The sequence below is a fragment of the Rhynchophorus ferrugineus genome, unplaced genomic scaffold, assembly GCF_030347505.1.
Source record: "Rhynchophorus ferrugineus isolate W39M unplaced genomic scaffold, kcgeb_rfMv2 rfM12, whole genome shotgun sequence".
Lineage (NCBI taxonomy): Eukaryota > Metazoa > Arthropoda > Insecta > Coleoptera > Curculionidae > Rhynchophorus > Rhynchophorus ferrugineus.
Genome location: NW_027472591.1, coordinates 3,787,493 through 3,812,378, shown reverse-complemented (window position 1 = coordinate 3,812,378; position 24,886 = coordinate 3,787,493). Strand labels below are relative to the sequence as shown.

Here is a 24,886-nt window from a genome sequence, read left to right as displayed (position 1 = left end):
CACCTTTGATTTTCCATTCTTCCACGTGTATTCTCCTACTCCACGTGAGGTCCATGTGCCCTGTGCCCCTATTACAATCGAAGCTGGGCACCGCGTAGTCTCCTTCTGCGAGCTCTAGGCCGTGGCTGATTGCCCAGTCTAGAAGTTCTTCACCTCTTGGAGAGCTTCTAGAGCTTCCCCACAACGTGTGTTTTGCGTTGAAGTCCCCGGCGACTATCCATTTGCCTCGGTATCTGTTTATTCCGACGGTGAGTTCGTCTTAACTTTTCAGTGCCCTCTCGCCTGGTTCCTCGTAGACGTTTGTGATCAAGACGTCCTCTATTGCGATTGTTGTCACCTTTTTTGTTGACAACTCCTCTATCAGTAGGGACTGGATTTCTTCTCTGGTCCAGATTTGGGTTTTGCTTCCCGTCATCTTTCTCATGAGTTTCCCATGCCTGTGTCCTCGGCGTTGGTTCCTGGATTAGTACTACCTCCAATCCATCTCTATTAGTATATTGAAATACACATAGGTATGTGAATTAATTTACTTAGAACTGGTATATTTGGTGACTGCTTTGGTACCTTCGCTAACGGCATGCTTAGAAAATTCATCGGGTAACAATAACCTAACGGCGGTTTGGAATTCTCTGCTCGTGACCTGGTCGATCTTTTATTGTAATGGCGAGGCGCGACACTTCGGCGGCTATCCTTTCGAATATATAGTCTACGAAAGAATTTATGATCGACATGGCCTTGGTGGAGATACCCATATCGGGAAGAACCTGCTTTAAAACTTTGTATATGTAAATCGCATAGCTTTCCTTCCTCACACGCTTCTTTTTCTTATCGCTCTTAGAGATATTTTTCTGGGCTTTTCCAGCTTTCTTGGCCTTACCTTACCGTGTGTCTTCGGTGGCATTTCGAAATAAAAATCCCGACGTCTCACGTACCTCAAAGAGTACTTAACTAAAAAAATGCCTTTAATTCTAGAACTTATAATAACCGAAGGAACACTTCTAAGCCCCGCCCAGAGCCCAAGTTAGAGTCTGATTGGTCGCGTATGATATATCGAGTTTGGCTGGCGAACAAAATTCCAGGCCGATCTGTTTACGATACGGAATTACAGCATTAATGCTGTGAATTGTACTTAAATTATTATTATAGATAAAACTATGATGATTGTAATGATTATAAGGTTATACTTAAATCCTAATAGAGCTTCAATTTTTTAAATATTGACAAATTTGAGGTTCTGAAAAGAACCGTTGTTTAATTTTTGTAAAATTAATTTTGAGTGTCACGTTTCACGTTAGTTCGCGAATAAACTATGCGGCTTAACCTCCAAACCCGTATAATGTACGCCCTTGGCGTTTCAAGGTGTATACTACAACCATTGCGGTAACGGTTTTCCTTTTGGCGTGTTCGGTATATGTAACGGTATCTCTGATGACGTCTTCCAAAGACACTTTTTTAATACCCCTGGTCTCTTCGTAAATCAGGCCAGATATGCGTTTTACGCCGCCTCGTCTAGCCAATCTTCTGATGGCGGGCTTCGTAATACCTCGGATATTATAACGAAGTACTTTACGATGCCGCTTGGCTCCTCCTTTTCCCAAACTTTTACCACCTTTACCTCCGCCGGTCATATTTTATCGAACCTAACACAAAAAAAAATTAAATGATCTCGAATAAGTAGCGTGCCCACAACACGAGTGCTACGGACAACTGTTGTCGATTTCTTTCAATCAGCCCGGTTTTGTAGACTTGGGATTGAGTTCCGCCCACTAGCACAAAACGGACCAATCAGACTAGATAACACGTTATAAAAAGGACTCTCTGATTTTATGACCAAATCAGTTCGAAAGAGGTCGCCGTCGTTTGCGTTTGATACTTATTTTCATTATCTCTAATTTAAAAATATGGCTCGTACCAAGCAAACTGCGCGAAGATCAACAGGAGGTAAAGCTCCTAGGAAACAAGCGGCCAGGAAAAGCGCTCCAGCTATCGGTGGCGTTAAAAAACCACATCGCTACCGACCCGTGACGGTCGCTTTGCGGGAGATTCGTCGTTATTAAAAGAGCACCGAATTATTGATTAGGAAATTACCTTTCCAACGATTGGTTCCCGAAATCGCTCAAGACTTCAAGACCGATTTACGTTTTCAAAATTTGGCGGTGATGGCTTTACAAGAGGCCAGCGAAGCTTATTTAGTCAGTCTTTTTGAGGGTACTAATTAATCTGCGATACATGCAAAGCGAGTAACCATCATGTCCAAGGATATTCAGCTAGCGAGACGTATAGAGGCGAACGTGCCTAAACTTTATTTTCTATCATTTATAATACACTAATTATATTCGTATTTTGCAACAGAAAAAAAAAGGTTCTTTTCAGACCACCTAAATTTAATTAAAGAAAAAGAAGATATTTCAATTAATATTCTTTTATCCATATTTAAATAAACACTTCACTAAAAGTGTTACAGATTTTTATCTCAGAATTATATTCGACTACATGTTAGTAATTAATAACAGTCGGTGTCGTTATACGCATTGTTTTTAAAAACTAAAGAAGAAATAATGTAGTGACTAATAACCAAAGAATAACAATATACTGCTGATAACAAAATTTGTATTTCAATATTGGATACTACAATATACTGGAATTTTTTAAAGATTATTTCTTTTTTTATTTATCTAAATTGGGGCTCTGAAAAGAACCGTTTTCTCCTTTATGATTTTCAAGGCTTATGGTTTACTTAGAACTGGTATATTTAGTGACGGCTTTGGTACCTTCACTAACGGCGTGCTTAGCCAATTCACCGGGCAGCAATAATCGGACGGCAGTTTGGATCTCTCTGCTTGTGATTTTAGATCTTTTATTGTAAGGAGCGCGACGGGACGCTTCGGCGGCTATACTTTCGAATATATCGTTCATAATAATCGAAATAATTCATGATCGACATGGCCTTGTTGGAGATACCCGTATCGGGATGAACTTGCTTTAAAATTTTGTAAATGTAGATCGCGTAGCTTTCCTTCCTCTTGCGTTTCTTTTTCTTATCACTTTTGGAGATATTTTTCTGAGCCTTACCGGCCTTTTTGGCCGCTTTACCTCTTGTTTTCGGAGGCATTTGGAAATAAATATTACGATATTAAATGATCCACGAAAAGTAATAGACTAAAATAAATTTCAGAAAACCCTAGAATTTATAATCTCCTTAAATATACTCCTAAGCCCCGCCTATTATCTGAGTTAGCCTCTGATTGGTCGCGTATAATATATCGAGTTTGGCTGGCGAACAAAATTCCAGACCGATCTGTAAGAAATTTCCAGTACCGTTTTTGATTTAAAGGTGAGCAGTATCTAACAACGATCGAGATTAACATGTCCGGACGTGGTAAACGCGGAAAAGTGAAGGGAAAGGCGAAGTCTCGTTTCAATCGTGCGGGATTACAATTTCCTGTCCGTCGTATTTATCGACGTCCAACATTCTGATATGATTTCTTAATTTTCTTATAAAAACGTTCTAATCACGATTCGTTTGACAAAGTTACGTACGTGCGTATGTTTCACTTTCGCGTATTTTAACTGTCTGACGGCCGCTCTCATTTAATGCGTACCCTATATGATATGAGCCGATCGCAGGACTGAACGGTCGAGCGCGAACGACATTCCATATTCCGGCTTCGTCGAAACGTTCATCGAGCTTGGAACCGTTTACTTATTTCTCATATTATATACATAAATCCTTTAGAATGTCATACGATTTATATTCGAGGCGTTAAAAGATAAAACGTAGTAGAAGTAGCAACCTTTGCCAATAAATTCTACGTTGACTATCGTCTTAAAAGCAAGCACAAAATCAAGCGTTGCTCCCGATTCCGTCGAAACTACCAATTTTCATTCGAGTTATAGACTTTCGGTTATAACTATGAAAATATGTCTTTTCAAATCTAAGTCTCCCGATATATCGTCTTTTGATATAAATGCAATTCCGTACAGATTTAATGCTATTATTGGAGAAACGTGACATATTATTTCTAATTGATGCGGTACAGATTGTTCGTTGTCCAAAACGAATCTATATCGAAACGTACCGTTGGCGAATTAACTCGAAGGAAACAATAACATGAAAATTAACCGATCCTATACTAATATACTTCTTTTTAACGGTTTCTTAATACCATCCGAACTTTGGGTTACAATCCAACGTATCGAGTGAGCAACGATATAGAGACTTCTATGAAAATATCGTGTCCAACCCTTCTCTATCGGTACAATGCTCATATATATTATAGTATACTCTGCTTCTTTAGTTGAAATCTGTTTTCATAAATAGTTATCTCTTTAAAACTATCAATTTTTATTACATCAATAAATACATAGAACGCGTAGGTAATACGTAGGCAGAGCGTTTATCTCCGTACATACGTGCATAAAACTACCGTCCCCTCTTTGAAATCTTAAAGATTCTCCAAGCTCTTCGACGCGAAGTTTATCTCGGAGTATTTCCTCTCTAAAGGAAAACTATATTAAAGCTTCAACGAAGATTCGGTATTCGATTGTTCACTATCATTTACATTTAATATGAAATCTTATCGTCTATTATAATGCAGTATATTTGTTACTTTGCAAGTAAATCTTGGAATAATGGAGCAAATATTTTATAAAATTTAACATCATCTTAGTCCATATTCGAATAATAAATTTCTTTTTTTAATTGTAGTAAAATTGTGGCTCTGAAAAGGACCGTTGTTTTCTTTAGTTGAATAGATACGTTGTTCTGTTTTAATTGGTCAGTATATATAATACTTTATTTAACCGCAAAATCCATATAGAGTTCGTCCTTGGCGTTTGAGGGCGTATACTACATCCATTGCGATAACGGTTTTCCTTCTGGCGTGTTCGGTATATGTAACGGCATCTCTGATGACGTTTTCCAAAAACACTTTTAAAACACCTCTGGTCTCTTCGTAAATCAGACCAGATATACGTTTTACGCCGCCTCGTCTAGCCAATCTTCTGATGGCGGGTTTCGTAATACCTTGGTTATTATCAGGAAGCACTTTACGATGCCGCCTAGCGCCTCCTTTTCCCAAACCTTTACCTCTGCCCGTCATGATTTATTCAATTTAGTATTAAAAAAAATCAAATTTATAATCGAATTTTACGGCGTACACCTGGAATACTACAGATAACTATTTAATTTTCAAACCTTACCGTGGGTTTTGTTGAGTTCGAATCGGGTCCCGCCCACAGATGGTAGCCGGACCAATCAGAATATCTTCAGACATTATAAAAAGGGAGATTTCTTTGACACCTTCGATCAGTTTCATAAAGTCTGTTGGCGGTTGCTGTTATAATTCTTCCTACACGTTTGAAGTCAGACCCGTTTAGACGATGGCTCGTACCAAGCAAACTGCTCGAAAATCAACCGGAGGTAAGGCTCCCGGAAAACAATTGGCTACTAAACCAGCCAGGAATAGCGCTCCCGGTACCGGTGATGTTAAAAAATCGCATCGTTACAGACCCGGTACGGTCGCTCTAAGAGAAATCCGACGCTATCAGAAGAGTACCGAATTATCGATTAGGAAATTGCCTTTCCAACGATTGGTTCGCGAAATCGCTCAGGATTTCAAGACCGATTTGCGGTTCCAAAGTTCGGCAGTGATGGCTTTGCAAGAAGCTAGCGAGGCCTATTTGGTGGGTCTCTTTGAAGACACCAATTTGTGTGCGATCCATGCTAAACGAGTAACCTGTATCATGCCTAAGGACATTCAATTAGCCAGACGTATTAGAGGCGAACGTGCCTAAATGCTATGGCTGTCATATATTAAAGTCGTTTTCTGTATTTATATAAAAAACGGTTCTTTTAAGAACCACCAACTTCTGTTAGAAAAAGGAGATTAATATTTTTTCTGTATATATAACGCTTTAGTTATGATATTTGTGAATTGAATTTAGTACATTATTCTCACAAATATATTGTGAATATTGAGAAATCCTTAGTAAATAAGGTGTGAACACCTGCTGGATTGACTTGAAGTTTATATCACGATAAGAAAGTAGTATCACATATACTGTTATTATGCTACCGTAAAGGAACGAATATATAAAATAAATTATTTTTTCTGGGTATTTTAACATTTTTATGAACGATTACTATATTTTAATTTACTTGACATCGTATGTATCCTTTCTTCTTAACAGTAGTTTATTTTTTTTCTTCTTTAAACATTTTGGGGCTCTGAAAAGAGCCGTTTTCCCCCCTTCATATTATTATGATCATCAGAACTGGTATATTTAGTGATAGCTTTGGTACCTTCACTAACGGCGGTTTGGATTTCTCTGCTCGTGATGGTCGATTTTTTATTGTAATGGGCGAGGCGCGACGTTTCGACGGCTATCCTTTTGAATATATCGTGCACGAAAGAATTCATAATCGACATGGCCTTGCTGGAAATAGCCGTATCGGGATGAACCTGCTTTAAAACTTTGTATATGTAAATCGCATAGCTTTCCTTCCTTATGCGCTTCTTTTTCTTGTCGGTCTTAGAGATATTTTTCTGGACTTTTCCGGCTTTCTTGGCCGCCTTACCGCTTGTCTTTGGTGGCATTTCGAAATAAAAATCAGGACGTCCCACGTACCTCAAAGAATACTTAACTAAAAAAATGCCTTTTATTCTAGAAATTATAACATTTCAAGGAACACTTCTAAGCCCCGCCCACATCCCGAGTTAGAGTCTGGTTGGTCGCGTATAATATATCGAGTTTCGCTGGCGAACAAAATTCGAGGCTGATCTGTAAAAAATTTCCAGTATCGATTTTGATTTAAAGGTGAGCGGTACCTAACAACGATCGAGATTAACATATCCGGACGTGGTAAAGGTGGAAAAGTGAAGGGAAGGGCCATGGAATCGTTCCAATCGCGCAGGATTACAATTTTCTGTCGGTCGTATTCACCGACTTCTAAGGAAAGGAAATTACCCCGAACGCGAAGGGGCTGGTGCTCCCGTAATGGAATATTTGGCGGCCGAAGTTCTCGAGTTGGCAGGAAACGCCGCTAGAGACAACAAGAAAACAAGGATTATCCCTAGGCATTTACAATTGGCCATCAGAAATGACGAAGAACTGAACAAACTCCTCTCCGGTGTTACTATAGCCCAGGGCGGCGTTCTACCAAACATCCAGGCCGTATTGTTACCGAAAAAAGCAGATAGTAAAACCAAATAAGTTACATGAGCCTTAGGGCTTTTGTGTCGTACAAAATCCTTTTAACTATCGGTCATTTTCAGGACCACCAAGATAATAAAACAAAAAAAGAAATTTAATATTAAAACTCATATTATAACTTGCTTTTACTAATTATTTAAAATACCCTAATAAACAGTTTAAGTATTTTAAAGATTGTTTTATGGGTGTGAAAGATTTTTCTAGCGGTTCTCCTTTAGTAAAATCAACCGTATTATGACATCGCGCCTTGTATATAATATATGTAATTAAAGATGAATTAGTGGGTCGGTCGATTAAGTAAGTATAGAGTTTTGGAATCCAAACCCTCAAATAATTAGGACCAAACGGCCATCATCGATATATCTTCTGTTAATCTCTCGATATTACCCGTTTTATATTGGCCACGTTTACGATACGGAATTACAGCATTAATGCTGTGAATTGTACTTAAATTATTATTATAGATAAAACTATGATGATTGTAAAGATTATAAGGTTATACTTAAATCCTAATAGAGCTTCAATTTTTTAAATATTGACAAATTTGAGGTTCTGAAAAGAACCGTTGTTTAATTTTTGTAAAATTAATTTTGAGTGTCACGTTTCACGTTAGTTCGCGAATAAACTATGCGGCTTAACCTCCAAACCCGTATAATGTACGTCCTTGGCGTTTCAAGGTGTATACTACAACCATTGCGGTAACGGTTTTCCTTTTGGCGTGTTCGGTATCTCTGATGACGTCTTCCAAAGACACTTTTATAACACCCCTGGTCTCTTCGTAAATCAGACCAGATATACGTTTTACGCCGCCTCGTCTAGCCAATCTTCTGATGGCGGGCTTCGTAATACCTTGGATATTATAACGAAGCACTTTACGATGCCGCTTGGCTCCTCCTTTTCCCAAATTTTTACCACCTTTACCTCCGCCGGTCATATTTTATCGAACCTAACACAAAAAAAAATTAAATGATCTCGAATAAGTAGCGCGCCCACAACACGAGTGCTACGGACAACTGTTGTCGATTTCTTTCAATCAGCCCGGTTTTGTAGACTTGGGATTGAGTTCCGCCCACTAGCACAAAACGGACCAATCAGATTAGATAACACGTTATAAAAAGGACTCTGATTTTATGACCAAATCAGTTCGAAAGAGGTCGCCGTCGTTTGCGTTTGATACTTATTCTCATTATCTCTAATTTAAAAATATGGCTCGTACCAAGCAAACTGCGCGAATATCAACAGGAGGTAAAGCTCCTAGGAAACAAGCGGCCAGGAAAAGCGCTCCAGCTATCGGTGGCGTTAAAAAACCACATCGCTACCGACCCGTGACGGTCGCTTTGCGGGAGATTCGTCGTTATTAAAAGAGCACCGAATTATTGATTAGGAAATTACCTTTCCAACGATTGGTTCCCGAAATCGCTCAAGACTTCAAGACCGATTTACGTTTTCAAAATTCGGCGGTGATAGCTTTACAAGAGGCCAGCGAAGCTTATTTAGTCAGTCTTTTTGAGGGTACTAATTAATCTGCGATACATGCAAAGCGAGTAACCATCATGTCCAAGGATATTCAGCTAGCCAGACGTATAGAGGCGAACGTGCCTAAACTTTATTTTGTATCATTTATAATACACTAAATATATTCGTATTTTGAAACAGAAAAAAAACTGTTCTTTTCAGACCACCTAAATTTAATTAAAGAAAAAGAAGATATTTCAATTAATATTCTTTTATCCATATTTAAATAAACACTTCACTAGAAGTGTTACAGATTTTTATCTCAGAATTATATTCGACTACATGTTAGTAATTAATAACAGTCGGTGTGGTTATACGCATTGTTTTTAAAAACTAAAGAAAAAATAATGTAATGACTAATAACCAAAGAATAACAATATACTGCTGATAACAAAATTTGTATTTCAATATTGGATACTACAATATACTGGAATTTTTTAAAGATTATTTCTTTTTTTATTTATCTAAATTGGGGCTCTGAAAAGAACCGTTTTCTCCTTTATGATTTTCAAGGCTTATGGTTTACTTAGAACTGGTATATTTAGTGACGGCTTTGGTACCTTCACTAACGGCGTGCTTAGCCAATTCACCGGGCAGCAATAATCGGACGGCAGTTTGGATCTCTCTGCTTGTGATTTTAGATCTTTTATTGTAAGGAGCGCGACGGGACGCTTCGGCGGCTATACTTTCGAATATATCGTTCATAATAATCGAAATAATTCATGATCGACATGGCCTTGTTGGAGATACCCGTATCGGGATGAACTTGCTTTAAAATTTTGTAAATGTAGATCGCGTAGCTTTCCTTCCTCTTGCGTTTCTTTTTCTTATCACTTTTGGAGATATTTTTCTGAGCCTTACCGGCCTTTTTGGCCGCTTTACCTCTTGTTTTCGGAGGCATTTGGAAATAAATATTACGATATTAAATGATCCACGAAAAGTAATAGACTAAAATAAATTTCAGGAAACCCTAGAATTTATAATCTCCTTAAATACACTCCTAAGCCCCGCCTATTATCTGAGTTAGCCTCTCATTGGTCGCGTACGAGATCATACGTTCGGCTTACGAATAAAATTCGTTGCTAGTATGTTGGCGGTTTTAATACCCATTTTAATTCTAAGGGGAGCGAGTTCTAGAAGCAATCGATAGTGAAATGTCCTGACGTGGTAAAGGCGGAAAAGTGAAGGGAAAGGCGAAGCCTCGTTCTAACCGAGCGGGATTAATATTCCCTGTCGATCGTATTCACAGACTTTTAAGGAAAGGAAATTATGCCGAACGCGCAGCGGCCGGTGCTCTCGTCTACTTAGCTGCCGTAATGGAATATCTGGCAGCCGAGGTTCTCGAATTAGCAGGTAACCCCGCTACAGATAACAAGAAAACCAGGATTATCCCTAGGCATTTGCAAATGGCCATCAGAAACGACGAAGAACTGAACAAACTCCTATCCGGTGTTAGTATAGCCCTGGGCGGTGTTCTGCCAAATATCTGTATTGTTACCTAAAAAGACAGATAGCAAAACTAACTAAAACGAATGTAACCTATTTCATCATCAAATATCGGTCCTTTTCAAGACCATCAAAAGAGTTGAAAAAGAGAATAATATTCTTATTTACCTTTTATTTAAAATAGAGGCTACACTTAATCGAACACTTCTGTCGGAATCAGGAGAGAAGGAATGTTACACTTTTATTTTTCGTTTTAGGGTTTGGCAGGGATCCATGTGAAAATATCGGCCCTTTGGTAAAAGGTCTTGTTCTTCGAAATCACAGGATCGGAGCAAAATATATATAAAATATATGGGAGTAATTAGCAGGAAGAAACGCTTTCCTAAATAACTGTTCCCTTTAATGTATGTCGAGATTTCGGTTCTGATCCCCTTCCTGGGTACGAGGTGTTTAGGCCTGATACCCGTTCTATCTCGTTATTCCGCTCTTCGCCGACAGAGTCAGTGCATAACATAAATCGTAAAAAAGTAGGAAGAGCCGTTGCACAGCAATTTAAGTAGGGACAGTGGGAATCTCGTTCGGGCATACGCTGCGGTTATTAAGGCAGTCGTACTTAGACCCGCGGCTAACTTAGTTAGAAGGCAAGGGCACTTGCATACCAATTTAAATAGGGACAGAGATGAAGGTGGCCTATAAATGTGCCCTTTTACCTTTCGTTTTCAGGCGGCCTAGTGACAATTTAAGGATAAACCTGCGTAATATCCTTGCGATAACACTACCGCAGGAATTTAGCATGCACGACATATTTGTATTTCCTCTAGACTAAATTAGTGACTAGTGTCACTAATGCTAAAACCATGATGTAATATGTCGTGCCTCCCCTGCTTACATATTACTGTGCTATTGCGCCAACTCATCATTTGGTGACAAATTGTCAGGATTGCACACAAGACCGTTAGACACAGGTACACTTGAATTTTGTTGATCGCTCAGCAGTTCTGTCTGGAGTCTGTTGGTGAAAGGCACAAATGAGTGCTGATATGTATATTGATGCTGAATTGGTGGGGTCGCCAAAATGCTGATATTGGCGATTTGAAGCTTCTTCCGCTTCCTGCGCCTGTTCGGAAACAAGACCTTGATACGCAGTACAGACACATTTAAACGTCGTCCTAAATTTGCCTTTTTAGTATTCCCTATTTAGAGATCATTTTGAACTCTTCTAAATATTGTAGTTGGTGCTTGGTAAAATGTATCCCTCTCTTTCGTTTGTCCTGGCCATGAGAATCGACAGAATCAGATGAGCTTAGAACGGCAAACTTCACTAACGACTTCTACTATCGACACTACAATGGGTACTAAATGTAAACCTTTAGAATACAGGTCTATATATGTTATAAGGGCTACAAAGCAGGTGTATTCGTACCGCACTTTAGCTCCGCCTCTTTATATCAATAATAATGTTTTAATTTGATTTGATTTTAATGTATTAATTAAATTTGCTTTAGTAACAACTTGTGTTAATTATGTTTTATTCTACTGTGTAGGAATATATTCGACCAAAATAATAATTGTAGCTGGTGCTTCGAAAAATATAACGTTGCTGTTTCGTTTGTCCTAGTCATTAGAGTCTACAGAAGCAGATGAGCTTGGAACGGTAACGTCTTCCACTTTACAATGGAAGACGTGAAATTCCCTAATATCGAAATCCGTCTCAGTCATTTTGGTAAACTTCATTAACGACTTATACTATTGACACTACAATGGGTAATAAATACACCCCACGTTTAACGATTCGGCCTATTGTATACCGGACGGCGACATTTCCGGAATAGAGGGTGTGCCGCAAATACACCCCACATATAACGGTCCAGCCTATTGTAAACCGGAAGACGACCCTCCGGGGATAGAGCGCCTGTCGCAAATAAGCCGCACGTTTAACGGTGCGGCCTATTGTATAAGGGATGACGACCCATCGGTGATAGAGGACGTGCCGCAATAACGCCCCACGTTTAAATGTTCTGCCTATTGTATAACGGATGACGAAACTTCGAAAATCGAGTACGTGACGCAAATATGCCCCACGTTTAACTATTTTACCTATTGTCTACGGGATGACGACACATCGGCGATAGAGGAGGTGCCGCAAATACGCCGCACGTTTAACAGTGCGGCTTATTGTATAAGGGATGACGACACTTCGGGGATCGAAGACGTGACGCAAATACGCCCCACGTTTGTATATAGAGGGATAGAGGGCTTGCCCCAAATACGCCCCAGGTTTAACGTTATTAATTATATTTCCTATAATCCTAAACGCGATGACCATATTTAACTTCGACAAGAGGCTGCTATTGCCCTTAGGAAAAATAAATTAATTAGCATATAGCCATAAACGTAATAAAAATTAATACACATATTTTCGAAGTCACTCTTGGAATACTTTACCTTATTTTTAAATAACAATCTCGGGCTGTACCATATTTTACAAAACTTATTCCATATTATTAGTAAAATGATTATTTTAACGATACTTACAGATATAGTTACGATATAACAGATTATAATGACATAATATAATTCAATACAATTAATAACTACAATATATATTTCTCAAAATTCTGTTGTTATAAAATGTCAGCTACTGTTTAACATTTAATTTTTTTAAATTTATATTAAATTGTGGTTCTGAAAAGAACCGATTTTGCAGGTAAGTAGTATATTTTGAAATGTAGACCATTTGTCTATGGCTCTGGTGCTTGTTAAAGCTCTGAGCTGGTCTTTCTGTTCTGGTTCTGGTGCTGATCCATCCGTGGTTTTTCAGTCCTATTTCTTCGTTTGCAGTGGCTTCTCTCGCGAGTCTGTCTGCGGTTATCATTTCCTCCGTTGTCATTCTCCGGCACCATTTTAGCGATATTTCACTACCGCTTTTCTGCAAATCTAGCAAGGTTGCTTTGATTTGAATTATGTCCTTATTTCGTGTGTTTGCGTGCTCAGCCCACCATATGGACATTCTACTGTCCGTTCGAATGGTGATTGGTCCCGGTAGACTTCTGTCCCGTACCAGTTCTATGGCTTTCTGTACTGCCACGAATTCTGCCGCTCTGGAGCTCGATTCGTCTTTTATCCTTCGACTTATCTCCTCTTGGGCGTTTGTTCCTGTCCGAATCACTATTCCTATGCCTGCTTTTCCTTCCTTGGCACTAGCGTCTGTTCATATCTTGGTGTTTCCGACACTATTTGTCCGATTTTCCCACGGTTCCTCCCATGGCCATGGCAATTTCTTTGGTTCTAATCCTTTTGGCCCATTGGGGTATCCGTATTTTTCAGCAGCTCACCCCTGGATCTCGGCTTCCAGGTATAGGGTTGGTGTTCCAGCTATTACCTGCAGAGCATCATCCTATGTGGTTCGATATGCGCCTGTGATTGCTTACAGTGCCGTTCTTTGTGCTGCTGCTAGCGCTGTCCTAGCCCTTCCCACCGAGGCCCTGTATCCCCATATTTCTGCGCCGTATAATACTGCGGGATTTATAACCCTGTCGTATATTTGACGCATGACCTCTGGTGCCCTAGGGTTGCTTCTTCTGCGCAGTGTTCCCCAGAGTCGGCACATCACTGTTTTCTGTTTTTTTCCTCAACAGCTGTATGTGTTGTATATACTGCTGTTTCCTGTCAGTTGTCACACCCAGATACTTTACTGTATCTTTGACATGGATGATGTCTTCGCCAAGTTTGACCGTCGGTGGTCTGCTGTTTTTCTTGCTCCAGAAACAGCAAGCCTCAGTTTTTTCCTTGTTCTATTCTGCTCCTGCTCCGTAGGTGCATTTCTTGGCAATTCTACCAACAGTTGTTCCAGGCAAGGTCCAGCCTGTTTCTGATGTATTTATTGCTGAGAGCAATCACCTGGTCGTCCGCGAATGCCTGAATTCTCATTCCGCAGTCCCCTATTTCCGATTCAGAGACTTTGCGGAACCAGCTGTTCATGCCCAGCAGCCATAGCGTTGGTCCTAAGCTCGACACTTGCGGACATCCCTTGTCAATTTCCATTGCCACCTGGTTGGTGATGATATTGTTTCCCGTCAAGAAGGCTATTGATCTTGCCATTTTCTTATTTATTCTGCTTCTTCGCAGTTCTTCCAATATTTCTACCTGGGTTGCTCTGTGGAAAGCGCTTCGGAGGTCCAGCGTCACAATTAGAACGTGTTTCCCTTGTTCTTTTTCGGGTGTTGATCCATTTCAGTAGATCACTCACGGCTTGTACGGTTGACCTGTTTTTTCTGAAGCCGTACTGCCTTGAGTCGTGTAGCTCCATTTTCTCCGCCATTGCCTGTAGTCTCTGATTAAGTACTTTGTCTAGTACTTTTCCTAGCGTTGGTAGAAAGCTGATGGGTCGTTCGCCTCCGTCGCTTTTCTTTAACCAGCACAGTTTGGCCGTTTTCCATATCTTAGGAAAGTATCCCGCGTTGTAACAGTTCCTGTATAGCGTCAGGAACTCGTGTTTTCTCGAGATCCAGACATTCTTCAGGAGCTCGTTTGGTATGCGGTTTTCCCCTTCTGCCTTTCGTATTCTCATGTTCTCTATGACCGATTCGATTTCTCCTTCGGTTATTTCTTCCTCGCCAGTCTCCGTACCCGGCCATTCCTCGCTCATGACTTCGCGAGTTCGCTCTGTTTCCTCCAGGTCCATTGCTGGGTGGTATTTCTCCACTCTTTGTTTTTCGGCTGCTTCTCTTGCCTACAATGTTGCGTCTTTAGGCGTTGCTACCACTTCGCCTCTTCTTATGCCCATTCTTCTGATGGCTTCCCAAATACCGTCCCACGAGTTTGTTTCTATCAGGTTGTTAATCGCCTGACTGTCGTGCTCGGTTTTCTTTTCTCGTATTATTTTCCGAAACTCTCTCTTCCGTTCGTTGTACTCATTCACTATTTGTTGATTGTCCGTGCTTCTTCTTATTCTCCTCTTCAGTGCAGTTACTGCTCGTTTATGTTCCGCACACTGCCCGTCCCACCATTGCATTGCCAATTTTTACCATGATGGTTTTTCATTTTACCAGTCTTCCTGCTGCCTATATGGCTTTTTGAAGACTGGCCGCCTGCTCCTCAATCACTTCGTGTGTTACTGCTTTGCCGATATTGGTCTCTATTTCTTCCAGTTTCACCCTGACCAGATCCCAATCGGTGCTGGCGAAATCCCATCTTGCCCTTTTTCTTGGGTTGGTGTTCCCATTTCCGCTCGCCACTCGATATTCGATATATCTGTGTTCGCTTAGTGTTTCCTCGTCACCTTTGATTTTCCATTCTTCCACGTGTATTCTCCTACTCCACGTGAGGTCCATGTGCCCTGTGCCCCTATTACAATCGAAGCTGGGCACCGCGTAGTCTCCTTCTGCGAGCTCTAGGCCGTGGCTGATTGCCCAGTCTAGAAGTTCTTCACCTCTTGGAGAGCTTCTAGAGCTTCCCCACAACGTGTGTTTTGCGTTGAAGTCCCCGGCGACTATCCATTTGCCTCGGTATCTGTTTATTCCGACGGTGAGTTCGTCTTAACTTTTCAGTGCCCTCTCGCCTGGTTCCTCGTAGACGTTTGTGATCAAGACGTCCTCTATTGCGATTGTTGTCACCTTTTTTGTTGACAACTCCTCTATCAGTAGGGACTGGATTTCTTCTCTGGTCCAGATTTGGGTTTTGCTTCCCGTCATCTTTCTCATGAGTTTCCCATGCCTGTGTCCTCGGCGTTGGTTCCTGGATTAGTACTACCTCCAATCCATCTCTATTAGTATATTGAAATACACATAGGTATGTGAATTAATTTACTTAGAACTGGTATATTTGGTGACTGCTTTGGTACCTTCGCTAACGGCATGCTTAGAAAATTCATCGGGTAACAATAACCTAACGGCGGTTTGGAATTCTCTGCTCGTGACCTGGTCGATCTTTTATTGTAATGGCGAGGCGCGACACTTCGGCGGCTATCCTTTCGAATATATAGTCTACGAAAGAATTTATGATCGACATGGCCTTGGTGGAGATACCCATATCGGGAAGAACCTGCTTTAAAACTTTGTATATGTAAATCGCATAGCTTTCCTTCCTTATGCGCTTCTTTTTCTTGTCGGTCTTAGAGATATTTTTCTGGACTTTTCCGGCTTTCTTGGCCGCCTTACCGCTTGTCTTTGGTGGCATTTCGAAATAAAAATCAGGACGTCCCACGTACCTCAAAGAATACTTAACTAAAAAAATGCCTTTTATTCTAGAAATTATAACATTTCAAGGAACACTTCTAAGCCCCGCCCACATCCCGAGTTAGAGTCTGGTTGGTCGCGTATAATATATCGAGTTTCGCTGGCGAACAAAATTCGAGGCTGATCTGTAAAAAATTTCCAGTATCGATTTTGATTTAAAGGTGAGCGGTACCTAACAACGATCGAGATTAACATATCCGGACGTGGTAAAGGTGGAAAAGTGAAGGGAAGGGCCATGGAATCGTTCCAATCGCGCAGGATTACAATTTTCTGTCGGTCGTATTCACCGACTTCTAAGGAAAGGAAATTACCCCGAACGCGAAGGGGCTGGTGCTCCCGTAATGGAATATTTGGCGGCCGAAGTTCTCGAGTTGGCAGGAAACGCCGCTAGAGACAACAAGAAAACAAGGATTATCCCTAGGCATTTACAATTGGCCATCAGAAATGACGAAGAACTGAACAAACTCCTCTCCGGTGTTACCATAGCCCAGGGCGGCGTTCTACCAAACATCCAGGCCGTATTGTTACCGAAAAAAGCAGATAGTAAAACCAAATAAGTTACATGAGCCTTAGGGCTTTTGTGTCGTACAAAATCCTTTTAACTATCGGTCATTTTCAGGACCACCAAGATAATAAAACAAAAAAAGAAATTTAATATTAAAACTCATATTATAACTTGCTTTTACTAATTATTTAAAATACCCTAATAAACAGTTTAAGTATTTTAAAGATTGTTTTATGGGTGTGAAAGATTTTTCTAGCGGTTCTCCTTTAGTAAAATCAACCGTATTATGACATCGCGCCTTGTATATAATATATGTAATTAAAGATGAATTAGTGGGTCGGTCGATTAAGTAAGTATAGAGTTTTGGAATCCAAACCCTCAAATAATTAGGACCAAACGGCCATCATCGATATATCTTCTGTTAATCTCTCGATATTACCCGTTTTATATTGGCCACGTTTACGATACGGAATTACAGCATTAATGCTGTGAATTGTACTTAAATTATTATTATAGATAAAACTATGATGATTGTAAAGATTATAAGGTTATACTTAAATCCTAATAGAGCTTCAATTTTTTAAATATTGACAAATTTGAGGTTCTGAAAAGAACCGTTGTTTAATTTTTGTAAAATTAATTTTGAGTGTCACGTTTCACGTTAGTTCGCGAATAAACTATGCGGCTTAACCTCCAAACCCGTATAATGTACGTCCTTGGCGTTTCAAGGTGTATACTACAACCATTGCGGTAACGGTTTTCCTTTTGGCGTGTTCGGTATCTCTGATGACGTCTTCCAAAGACACTTTTATAACACCCCTGGTCTCTTCGTAAATCAGACCAGATATACGTTTTACGCCGCCTCGTCTAGCCAATCTTCTGATGGCGGGCTTCGTAATACCTTGGATATTATAACGAAGCACTTTACGATGCCGCTTGGCTCCTCCTTTTCCCAAATTTTTACCACCTTTACCTCCGCCGGTCATATTTTATCGAACCTAACACAAAAAAAAATTAAATGATCTCGAATAAGTAGCGCGCCCACAACACGAGTGCTACGGACAACTGTTGTCGATTTCTTTCAATCAGCCCGGTTTTGTAGACTTGGGATTGAGTTCCGCCCACTAGCACAAAACGGACCAATCAGATTAGATAACACGTTATAAAAAGGACTCTGATTTTATGACCAAATCAGTTCGAAAGAGGTCGCCGTCGTTTGCGTTTGATACTTATTCTCATTATCTCTAATTTAAAAATATGGCTCGTACCAAGCAAACTGCGCGAATATCAACAGGAGGTAAAGCTCCTAGGAAACAAGCGGCCAGGAAAAGCGCTCCAGCTATCGGTGGCGTTAAAAAACCACATCGCTACCGACCCGTGACGGTCGCTTTGCGGGAGATTAGTCGTTATTAAAAGAGCACCGAATTATTGATTAGGAAATTACCTTTCCAACGATTGGTTCCCGAAATCGCTCAAGACTTCAAGACCGATTTACGTTTTCAAAATTCGGCGGTGATAGCTTTACAAGAGGCCAGCGAAGCTTATTTAGTCAGTCTTTTTGAGGGTACTAATTAATCTGCGATACATGCAAAGCGAGTAACCATCATGTCCAAGGATATTCAGCTAGCGAGACGTATAGAGGCGAACGTGCCTAAACTTTATTTTCTATCATTTATAATACACTAATTATATTCGTATTTTGCAACAGAAAAAAAAAGGTTCTTTTCAGACCACCTAAATTTAATTAAAGAAAAAGAAGATATTTCAATTAATATTCTTTTATCCATATTTAAATAAACACTTCACTAAAAGTGTTACAGATTTTTATCTCAGAATTATATTCAACTACATGTTAGTAATTAATAACAGTCGGTGTCGTTATACGCATTGTTTTTAAAAACTAAAGAAGAAATAATGTAGTGACTAATAACCAAAGAATAACAATATACTGCTGATAACAAAATTTGTATTTCAATATTGGATACTACAATATACTGGAATTTTTTAAAGATTTTTTTTTTATTTATCTAAATTGTGGCTCTGAAAAGAAACGTTTTCTCCTTTATGATAATCAAGGCTTATGGTTTACTTAGAACTGGTATATTTGGTGACGGCTTTGGTACCTTCACTAACGGCGTGCTTAGCCAATTCACCGGGCAGCAATAATCGGACGGCAGTTTGGATTTCTCTGCTTGTGATTGTAGATCTTTTATTGTAAGGAGCGAGACAGGACGCTTCGGCGGCTATCCTTTCGAATATATCGTTCATAATAATCGAAATAATTCATGATCGACATGGCCTTGTTGGAGATACCCGTATCGGGATGAACTTGCTTTAAAATTTTGTAAATGTAGAACGCGTAGCTTTCCTTCCTCTTGCGTTTCTTTTTCTTATCACTTTTGGAGATATTTTTCTGAGCCTTACCGGCCTTTTTGGCCGCTTTACCTCTTGTTTTCGGAGGCATTTGGAAATAAATATTACGATATTATATGATCCACGAAAAGTAATAGACTAAAATAAATTTCAGAAAACCCTAGAATTTATAATCTCCTTAAATATACTCCTAAGCCCCGCCTATTATCTGAGTTAGCCTCTGATTGGTCGCGTATAATATATCGAGTTTGGCTGGCGAACAAAATTCCAGACCGATCTGTAAGAAATTTCCAGTACCGTTTTTGATTTAAAGGTGAGCAGTATCTAACAACGATCGAGATTAACATGTCCGGACGTGGTAAACGCGGAAAAGTGAAGGGAAAGGCGAAGTCTCGTTTCAATCGTGCGGGATTACAATTTCCTGTCCGTCGTATTTATCGACGTCCAACATTCTGATATGATTTCTTAATTTTCTTATAAAAACGTTCTAATCACGATTCGTTTGACAAAGTTACGTACGTGCGTATGTTTCACTTTCGCGTATTTTAACTGTCTGACGGCCGCTCTCATTTAATGCGTACCCTATATGATATGAGCCGATCGCAGGACTGAACGGTCGAGCGCGAACGACATTCCATATTCCGGCTTCGTCGAAACGTTCATCGAGCTTGGAACCGTTTACTTATTTCTCATTTTATATACATAAATCCTTTAGAATGTCATACGATTTATATTCGAGGCGTTAAAAGATAAAACGTAGTAGAAGTAGCAACCTTTGCCAATAAATTCTACGTTGACTATCGTCTTAAAAGCAAGCACAAAATCAAGCGTTGCTCCCGATTCCGTCGAAACTACCAATTTTCATTCGAGTTATAGACTTTCGGTTATAACTATGAAAATATGTCTTTTCAAATCTAAGTCTCCCGATATATCGTCTTTTGATATAAATGCAATTCCGTACAGATTTAATGCTATTATTGGAGAAACGTGACATATTATTTCTAATTGATGCGGTACAGATTGTTCGTTGTCCAAAACGAATCTATATCGAAACGTACCGTTGGCGAATTAACTCGAAGGAAACAATAACATGAAAATTAACCGATCCTATACTAATATACTTCTTTTTAACGGTTTCTTAATACCATCCGAACTTTGGGTTACAATCCAACGTATCGAGTGAGCAACGATATAGAGACTTCTATGAAAATATCGTGTCCAACCCTTCTCTATCGGTACAATGCTCATATATATTATAGTATACTCTGCTTCTTTAGTTGAAATCTGTTTTCATAAATAGTTATCTCTTTAAAACTATCAATTTTTATTACATCAATAAATACATAGAACGCGTAGGTAATACGTAGGCAGAGCGTTTATCTCCGTACATACGTGCATAAAACTACCGTCCCCTCTTTGAAATCTTAAAGATTCTCCAAGCTCTTCGACGCGAAGTTTATCTCGGAGTATTTCCTCTCTAAAGGAAAACTATATTAAAGCTTCAACGAAGATTCGGTATTCGATTGTTCACTATCATTTACATTTAATATGAAATCTTATCGTCTATTATAATGCAGTATATTTGTTACTTTGCAAGTAAATCTTGGAATAATGGAGCAAATATTTTATAAAATTTAACATCATCTTAGTCCATATTCGAATAATAAATTTCTTTTTTTAATTGTAGTAAAATTGTGGCTCTGAAAAGGACCGTTGTTTTCTTTAGTTGAATAGATACGTTGTTCTGTTTTAATTGGTCAGTATATATAATACTTTATTTAACCGCAAAATCCATATAGAGTTCGTCCTTGGCGTTTGAGGGCGTATACTACATCCATTGCGATAACGGTTTTCCTTCTGGCGTGTTCGGTATATGTAACGGCATCTCTGATGACGTTTTCCAAAAACACTTTTAAAACACCTCTGGTCTCTTCGTAAATCAGACCAGATATACGTTTTACGCCGCCTCGTCTAGCCAATCTTCTGATGGCGGGTTTCGTAATACCTTGGTTATTATCAGGAAGCACTTTACGATGCCGCCTAGCGCCTCCTTTTCCCAAACCTTTACCTCTGCCCGTCATGATTTATTCAATTTAGTATTAAAAAAAATCAAATTTATAATCGAATTTTACGGCGTACACCTGGAATACTACAGATAACTATTTAATTTTCAAACCTTACCATGGGTTTTGTTGAGTTCGAATCGGGTCCCGCCCACAGATGGTAGCCGGACCAATCAGAATATCTTCAGACATTATAAAAAGGGAGATTTCTTTGACACCTTCGATCAGTTTCATAAAGTCTGTTGGCGGTTGCTGTTATAATTCTTCCTACACGTTTAAAGTCAGACCCGTTTAGACGATGGCTCGTACCAAGCAAACTGCTCGAAAATCAACCGGAGGTAAGGCTCCCGGAAAACAATTGGCTACTAAAGCAGCCAGGAATAGCGCTCCCGGTACCGGTGATGTTAAAAAATCGCATCGTTACAGACCCGGTACGGTCGCTCTAAGAGAAATCCGACGCTATCAGAAGAGTACCGAATTATTGATTAGGAAATTGCCTTTCCAACGATTGGTTCGCGAAATCGCTCAGGATTTCAAGACCGATTTGCGGTTCCAAAGTTCGGCAGTGATGGCTTTGCAAGAAGCTAGCGAGGCCTATTTGGTGGGTCTCTTTGAAGACACCAATTTGTGTGCGATCCATGCTAAACGAGTAACCTGTATCATGCCTAAGGACATTCAATTAGCCAGACGTATTAGAGGCGAACGTGCCTAAATGCTATGGCTGTCATATATTAAAGTCGTTTTCTGTATTTATATAAAAAACGGTTCTTTTAAGAACCACCAACTTCTGTTAGAAAAAGGAGATTAATATTTTTTCTGTATATATAACGCTTTAGTTATGATATTTGTGAATTGAATTTAGTACATTATTCTCACAAATATATTGTGAATATTGAGAAATCCTTAGTAAATAAGGTGTGAACACCTGCTGGATTGACTTGAAGTTTATATCACGATAAGAAAGTAGTATCACATATACTGTTATTATGCTACCGTAAAGGAACGAATATATAAAATAAATTATTTTTTCTGGGTATTTTAACATTTTTATGAACGATTACTATATTTTAATTTACTTGACATCGTATGTATCCTTTCTTCTTAACAGTAGTTTATTTTTTTTTCTTCTTTAAACATTTTGGGGCTCTGAAAAGAGCCGTTTTCCCCCCTTCATATTATTATGATCATCAGAACTGGTATATTTAGTGATAGCTTTGGTACCTTCACTAACGGCGTGCTTAGCCAATTCACCGGGTAGCAATAACCTAACGGCGGTTTGGATTTCTCTGCTCGTGATGGTCGATTTTTTATTGTAATGGGCGAGGCGCGACGTTTCGACGGCTATCCTTTTGAATATATCGTGCACGAAAGAATTCATAATCGACATGGCCTTGCTGGAAATAGCCGTATCGGGATGAACCTGCTTTAAAACTTTGTATATGTAAATCGCATAGCTTTCCTTCCTTATGCGCTTCTTTTTCTTGTCGGTCTTAGAGATATTTTTCTGGACTTTTCCGGCTTTCTTGGCCGCCTTACCGCTTGTCTTTGGTGGCATTTCGAAATAAAAATCAGGACGTCCCACGTACCTCAAAGAATACTTAACTAAAAAAATGCCTTTTATTCTAGAAATTATAACATTTCAAGGAACACTTCTAAGCCCCGCCCACATCCCGAGTTAGAGTCTGGTTGGTCGCGTATAATATATCGAGTTTCGCTGGCGAACAAAATTCGAGGCTGATCTGTAAAAAATTTCCAGTATCGATTTTGATTTAAAGGTGAGCGGTACCTAACAACGATCGAGATTAACATATCCGGACGTGGTAAAGGTGGAAAAGTGAAGGGAAGGGCCATGGAATCGTTCCAATCGCGCAGGATTACAATTTTCTGTCGGTCGTATTCACCGACTTCTAAGGAAAGGAAATTACCCCGAACGCGAAGGGGCTGGTGCTCCCGTAATGGAATATTTGGCGGCCGAAGTTCTCGAGTTGGCAGGAAACGCCGCTAGAGACAACAAGAAAACAAGGATTATCCCTAGGCATTTACAATTGGCCATCAGAAATGACGAAGAACTGAACAAACTCCTCTCCGGTGTTACCATAGCCCAGGGCGGCGTTCTACCAAACATCCAGGCCGTATTGTTACCGAAAAAAGCAGATAGTAAAACCAAATAAGTTACATGAGCCTTAGGGCTTTTGTGTCGTACAAAATCCTTTTAACTATCGGTCATTTTCAGGACCACCAAGATAATAAAACAAAAAAAGAAATTTAATATTAAAACTCATATTATAACTTGCTTTTACTAATTATTTAAAATACCCTAATAAACAGTTTAAGTATTTTAAAGATTGTTTTATGGGTGTGAAAGATTTTTCTAGCGGTTCTCCTTTAGTAAAATCAACCGTATTATGACATCGCGCCTTGTATATAATATATGTAATTAAAGATGAATTAGTGGGTCGGTCGATTAAGTAAGTATAGAGTTTTGGAATCCAAACCCTCAAATAATTAGGACCAAACGGCCATCATCGATATATCTTCTGTTAATCTCTCGATATTACCCGTTTTATATTGGCCACGTTTACGATACGGAATTACAGCATTAATGCTGTGAATTGTACTTAAATTATTATTATAGATAAAACTATGATGATTGTAAAGATTATAAGGTTATACTTAAATCCTAATAGAGCTTCAATTTTTTAAATATTGACAAATTTGAGGTTCTGAAAAGAACCGTTGTTTAATTTTTGTAAAATTAATTTTGAGTGTCACGTTTCACGTTAGTTCGCGAATAAACTATGCGGCTTAACCTCCAAACCCGTATAATGTACGTCCTTGGCGTTTCAAGGTGTATACTACAACCATTGCGGTAACGGTTTTCCTTTTGGCGTGTTCGGTATCTCTGATGACGTCTTCCAAAGACACTTTTATAACACCCCTGGTCTCTTCGTAAATCAGACCAGATATACGTTTTACGCCGCCTCGTCTAGCCAATCTTCTGATGGCGGGCTTCGTAATACCTTGGATATTATAACGAAGCACTTTACGATGCCGCTTGGCTCCTCCTTTTCCCAAATTTTTACCACCTTTACCTCCGCCGGTCATATTTTATCGAACCTAACACAAAAAAAAATTAAATGATCTCGAATAAGTAGCGCGCCCACAACACGAGTGCTGCGGACAACTGTTGTCGATTTCCTTCAATCAGCCCGGTTTTGTAGACTTGGGATTGAGTTCCGCCCACTAGCACAAAACGGACCAATCAGATTAGATAACACGTTATAAAAAGGACTCTGATTTTATGACCAAATCAGTTCGAAAGAGGTCGCCGTCGTTTGCGTTTGATACTTATTCTCATTATCTCTAATTTAAAAATATGGCTCGTACCAAGCAAACTGCGCGAATATCAACAGGAGGTAAAGCTCCTAGGAAACAAGCGGCCAGGAAAAGCGCTCCAGCTATCGGTGGCGTTAAAAAACCACATCGCTACCGACCCGTGACGGTCGCTTTGCGGGAGATTAGTCGTTATTAAA

At 39.5% G+C, this 24,886-nt stretch overlaps 9 protein-coding genes and 9 pseudogenes across 9 annotated transcripts; 7 read left to right on the top strand and 11 right to left on the bottom strand.

The window, feature by feature from the left end:
- Nucleotides 1–526: 526 nt before the first annotated feature.
- LOC143205428 (histone H2B-like) lies at nucleotides 527–901 on the bottom strand (annotated as a pseudogene).
- A 383-nt stretch (nucleotides 902–1,284) lies between these two features.
- Nucleotides 1,285–1,674, bottom strand: LOC143205605 (histone H4-like). Its single transcript, XM_076418736.1, has one exon. It carries the CDS (start codon nucleotides 1,626–1,628, stop codon nucleotides 1,317–1,319), a length of 312 nt encoding a protein of 103 aa, XP_076274851.1. The 5' UTR covers nucleotides 1,629–1,674; the 3' UTR covers nucleotides 1,285–1,316.
- A 227-nt stretch (nucleotides 1,675–1,901) lies between these two features.
- Nucleotides 1,902–2,330, top strand: LOC143205452 (histone H3-like; annotated as a pseudogene).
- Nucleotides 2,331–2,711: 381 nt separating this feature from the next.
- LOC143205517 (histone H2B-like) lies at nucleotides 2,712–3,130 on the bottom strand (annotated as a pseudogene).
- A 1,669-nt stretch (nucleotides 3,131–4,799) lies between these two features.
- LOC143205465 (histone H4-like) lies at nucleotides 4,800–8,216 on the bottom strand. The gene is made up of 2 exons (XM_076418646.1): nucleotides 8,128–8,216; nucleotides 4,800–5,089 (listed from the first exon to the last, which is right to left on the bottom strand). The coding sequence occupies exons 1-2, from the start codon at nucleotides 8,147–8,149 to the stop codon at nucleotides 4,800–4,802; spliced, it is 312 nt and encodes a 103-aa protein (XP_076274761.1). The 5' UTR covers nucleotides 8,150–8,216.
- Nucleotides 5,289–5,796, top strand: LOC143205618 (histone H3-like). The gene has a single exon (XM_076418743.1). It carries the CDS (start codon nucleotides 5,383–5,385, stop codon nucleotides 5,794–5,796), a length of 414 nt encoding a protein of 137 aa, XP_076274858.1. The 5' UTR covers nucleotides 5,289–5,382.
- Nucleotides 5,855–6,608, bottom strand: LOC143205553 (histone H2B-like). The gene is made up of 2 exons (XM_076418708.1): nucleotides 6,305–6,608; nucleotides 5,855–5,871 (listed from the first exon to the last, which is right to left on the bottom strand). The coding sequence occupies exons 1-2, from the start codon at nucleotides 6,597–6,599 to the stop codon at nucleotides 5,855–5,857; spliced, it is 312 nt and encodes a 103-aa protein (XP_076274823.1). The 5' UTR covers nucleotides 6,600–6,608.
- A 204-nt stretch (nucleotides 8,217–8,420) lies between the features above and the next one.
- On the top strand, nucleotides 8,421–8,849 carry LOC143205451 (histone H3-like; annotated as a pseudogene).
- Nucleotides 8,850–9,231: 382 nt separating this feature from the next.
- On the bottom strand, nucleotides 9,232–9,649 carry LOC143205519 (histone H2B-like; annotated as a pseudogene).
- A 235-nt stretch (nucleotides 9,650–9,884) lies between these two features.
- LOC143205450 (histone H2A-like) lies at nucleotides 9,885–16,969 on the top strand (annotated as a pseudogene).
- On the bottom strand, nucleotides 15,981–16,358 carry LOC143205566 (histone H2B-like; annotated as a pseudogene).
- A 1,205-nt stretch (nucleotides 16,970–18,174) lies between the features above and the next one.
- Nucleotides 18,175–18,603, top strand: LOC143205449 (histone H3-like; annotated as a pseudogene).
- A 391-nt stretch (nucleotides 18,604–18,994) lies between these two features.
- LOC143205498 (histone H2B-like) lies at nucleotides 18,995–19,381 on the bottom strand (annotated as a pseudogene).
- Nucleotides 19,382–19,635: 254 nt separating this feature from the next.
- LOC143205448 (histone H2A-like) lies at nucleotides 19,636–23,524 on the top strand. Its single transcript, XM_076418635.1, has 2 exons — nucleotides 19,636–19,717; nucleotides 23,226–23,524. Exons 1-2 carry the CDS (start codon nucleotides 19,636–19,638, stop codon nucleotides 23,522–23,524), a joined length of 381 nt encoding a protein of 126 aa, XP_076274750.1.
- Nucleotides 21,069–21,371, bottom strand: LOC143205620 (histone H4-like). The gene has a single exon (XM_076418746.1). The coding sequence runs from the start codon at nucleotides 21,369–21,371 to the stop codon at nucleotides 21,069–21,071; it is 303 nt and encodes a 100-aa protein (XP_076274861.1).
- LOC143205515 (histone H3-like) lies at nucleotides 21,640–22,065 on the top strand. The gene has a single exon (XM_076418679.1). The coding sequence runs from the start codon at nucleotides 21,652–21,654 to the stop codon at nucleotides 22,063–22,065; it is 414 nt and encodes a 137-aa protein (XP_076274794.1). The 5' UTR covers nucleotides 21,640–21,651.
- LOC143205552 (histone H2B-like) lies at nucleotides 22,483–22,917 on the bottom strand. The gene has a single exon (XM_076418707.1). The coding sequence runs from the start codon at nucleotides 22,906–22,908 to the stop codon at nucleotides 22,483–22,485; it is 426 nt and encodes a 141-aa protein (XP_076274822.1). The 5' UTR covers nucleotides 22,909–22,917.
- Nucleotides 23,525–24,102: 578 nt separating the features above from the next.
- Nucleotides 24,103–24,517, bottom strand: LOC143205599 (histone H4-like). Its single transcript, XM_076418734.1, has one exon. It carries the CDS (start codon nucleotides 24,456–24,458, stop codon nucleotides 24,159–24,161), a length of 300 nt encoding a protein of 99 aa, XP_076274849.1. The 5' UTR covers nucleotides 24,459–24,517; the 3' UTR covers nucleotides 24,103–24,158.
- Between the last annotated feature and the right edge of the window lie 369 nt (nucleotides 24,518–24,886).

What these genes read in the sequence shown, in the direction of transcription:
- LOC143205599 (XM_076418734.1), bottom strand. Translation starts at nt 24,458, where the DNA reads ATGACCGGCGGAGGTAAAGGTGGTAAAAATTTGGGAAAAGGAGGAGCC.
- LOC143205605 (XM_076418736.1), bottom strand. Translation starts at nt 1,628, where the DNA reads ATGACCGGCGGAGGTAAAGGTGGTAAAAGTTTGGGAAAAGGAGGAGCC.
- LOC143205552 (XM_076418707.1), bottom strand. Translation starts at nt 22,908, where the DNA reads ATGCCACCAAAGACAAGCGGTAAGGCGGCCAAGAAAGCCGGAAAAGTC.
- LOC143205448 (XM_076418635.1), top strand. Translation starts at nt 19,636, where the DNA reads ATGTCCGGACGTGGTAAACGCGGAAAAGTGAAGGGAAAGGCGAAGTCT. An exon ending in GGGATTACAATTTCCTGTCC is followed by an intron (nt 19,718 to 23,225) that starts GTCGTATTTATC and finishes CCAATCGCGCAG; the next exon opens with GATTACAATTTTCTGTCGGT.
- LOC143205618 (XM_076418743.1), top strand. Translation starts at nt 5,383, where the DNA reads ATGGCTCGTACCAAGCAAACTGCTCGAAAATCAACCGGAGGTAAGGCT.
- LOC143205465 (XM_076418646.1), bottom strand. Translation starts at nt 8,149, where the DNA reads ATGACCGGCGGAGGTAAAGGTG. An exon ending in GACCGGCGGAGGTAAAGGTG is followed by an intron (nt 5,090 to 8,127) that starts GTAAAAATTTGG and finishes TGACGGGCAGAG; the next exon opens with GTAAAGGTTTGGGAAAAGGA.
- LOC143205553 (XM_076418708.1), bottom strand. Translation starts at nt 6,599, where the DNA reads ATGCCACCAAAGACAAGCGGTAAGGCGGCCAAGAAAGCCGGAAAAGTC.
- LOC143205620 (XM_076418746.1), bottom strand. Translation starts at nt 21,371, where the DNA reads ATGACGGGCAGAGGTAAAGGTTTGGGAAAAGGAGGCGCTAGGCGGCAT.
- LOC143205515 (XM_076418679.1), top strand. Translation starts at nt 21,652, where the DNA reads ATGGCTCGTACCAAGCAAACTGCTCGAAAATCAACCGGAGGTAAGGCT.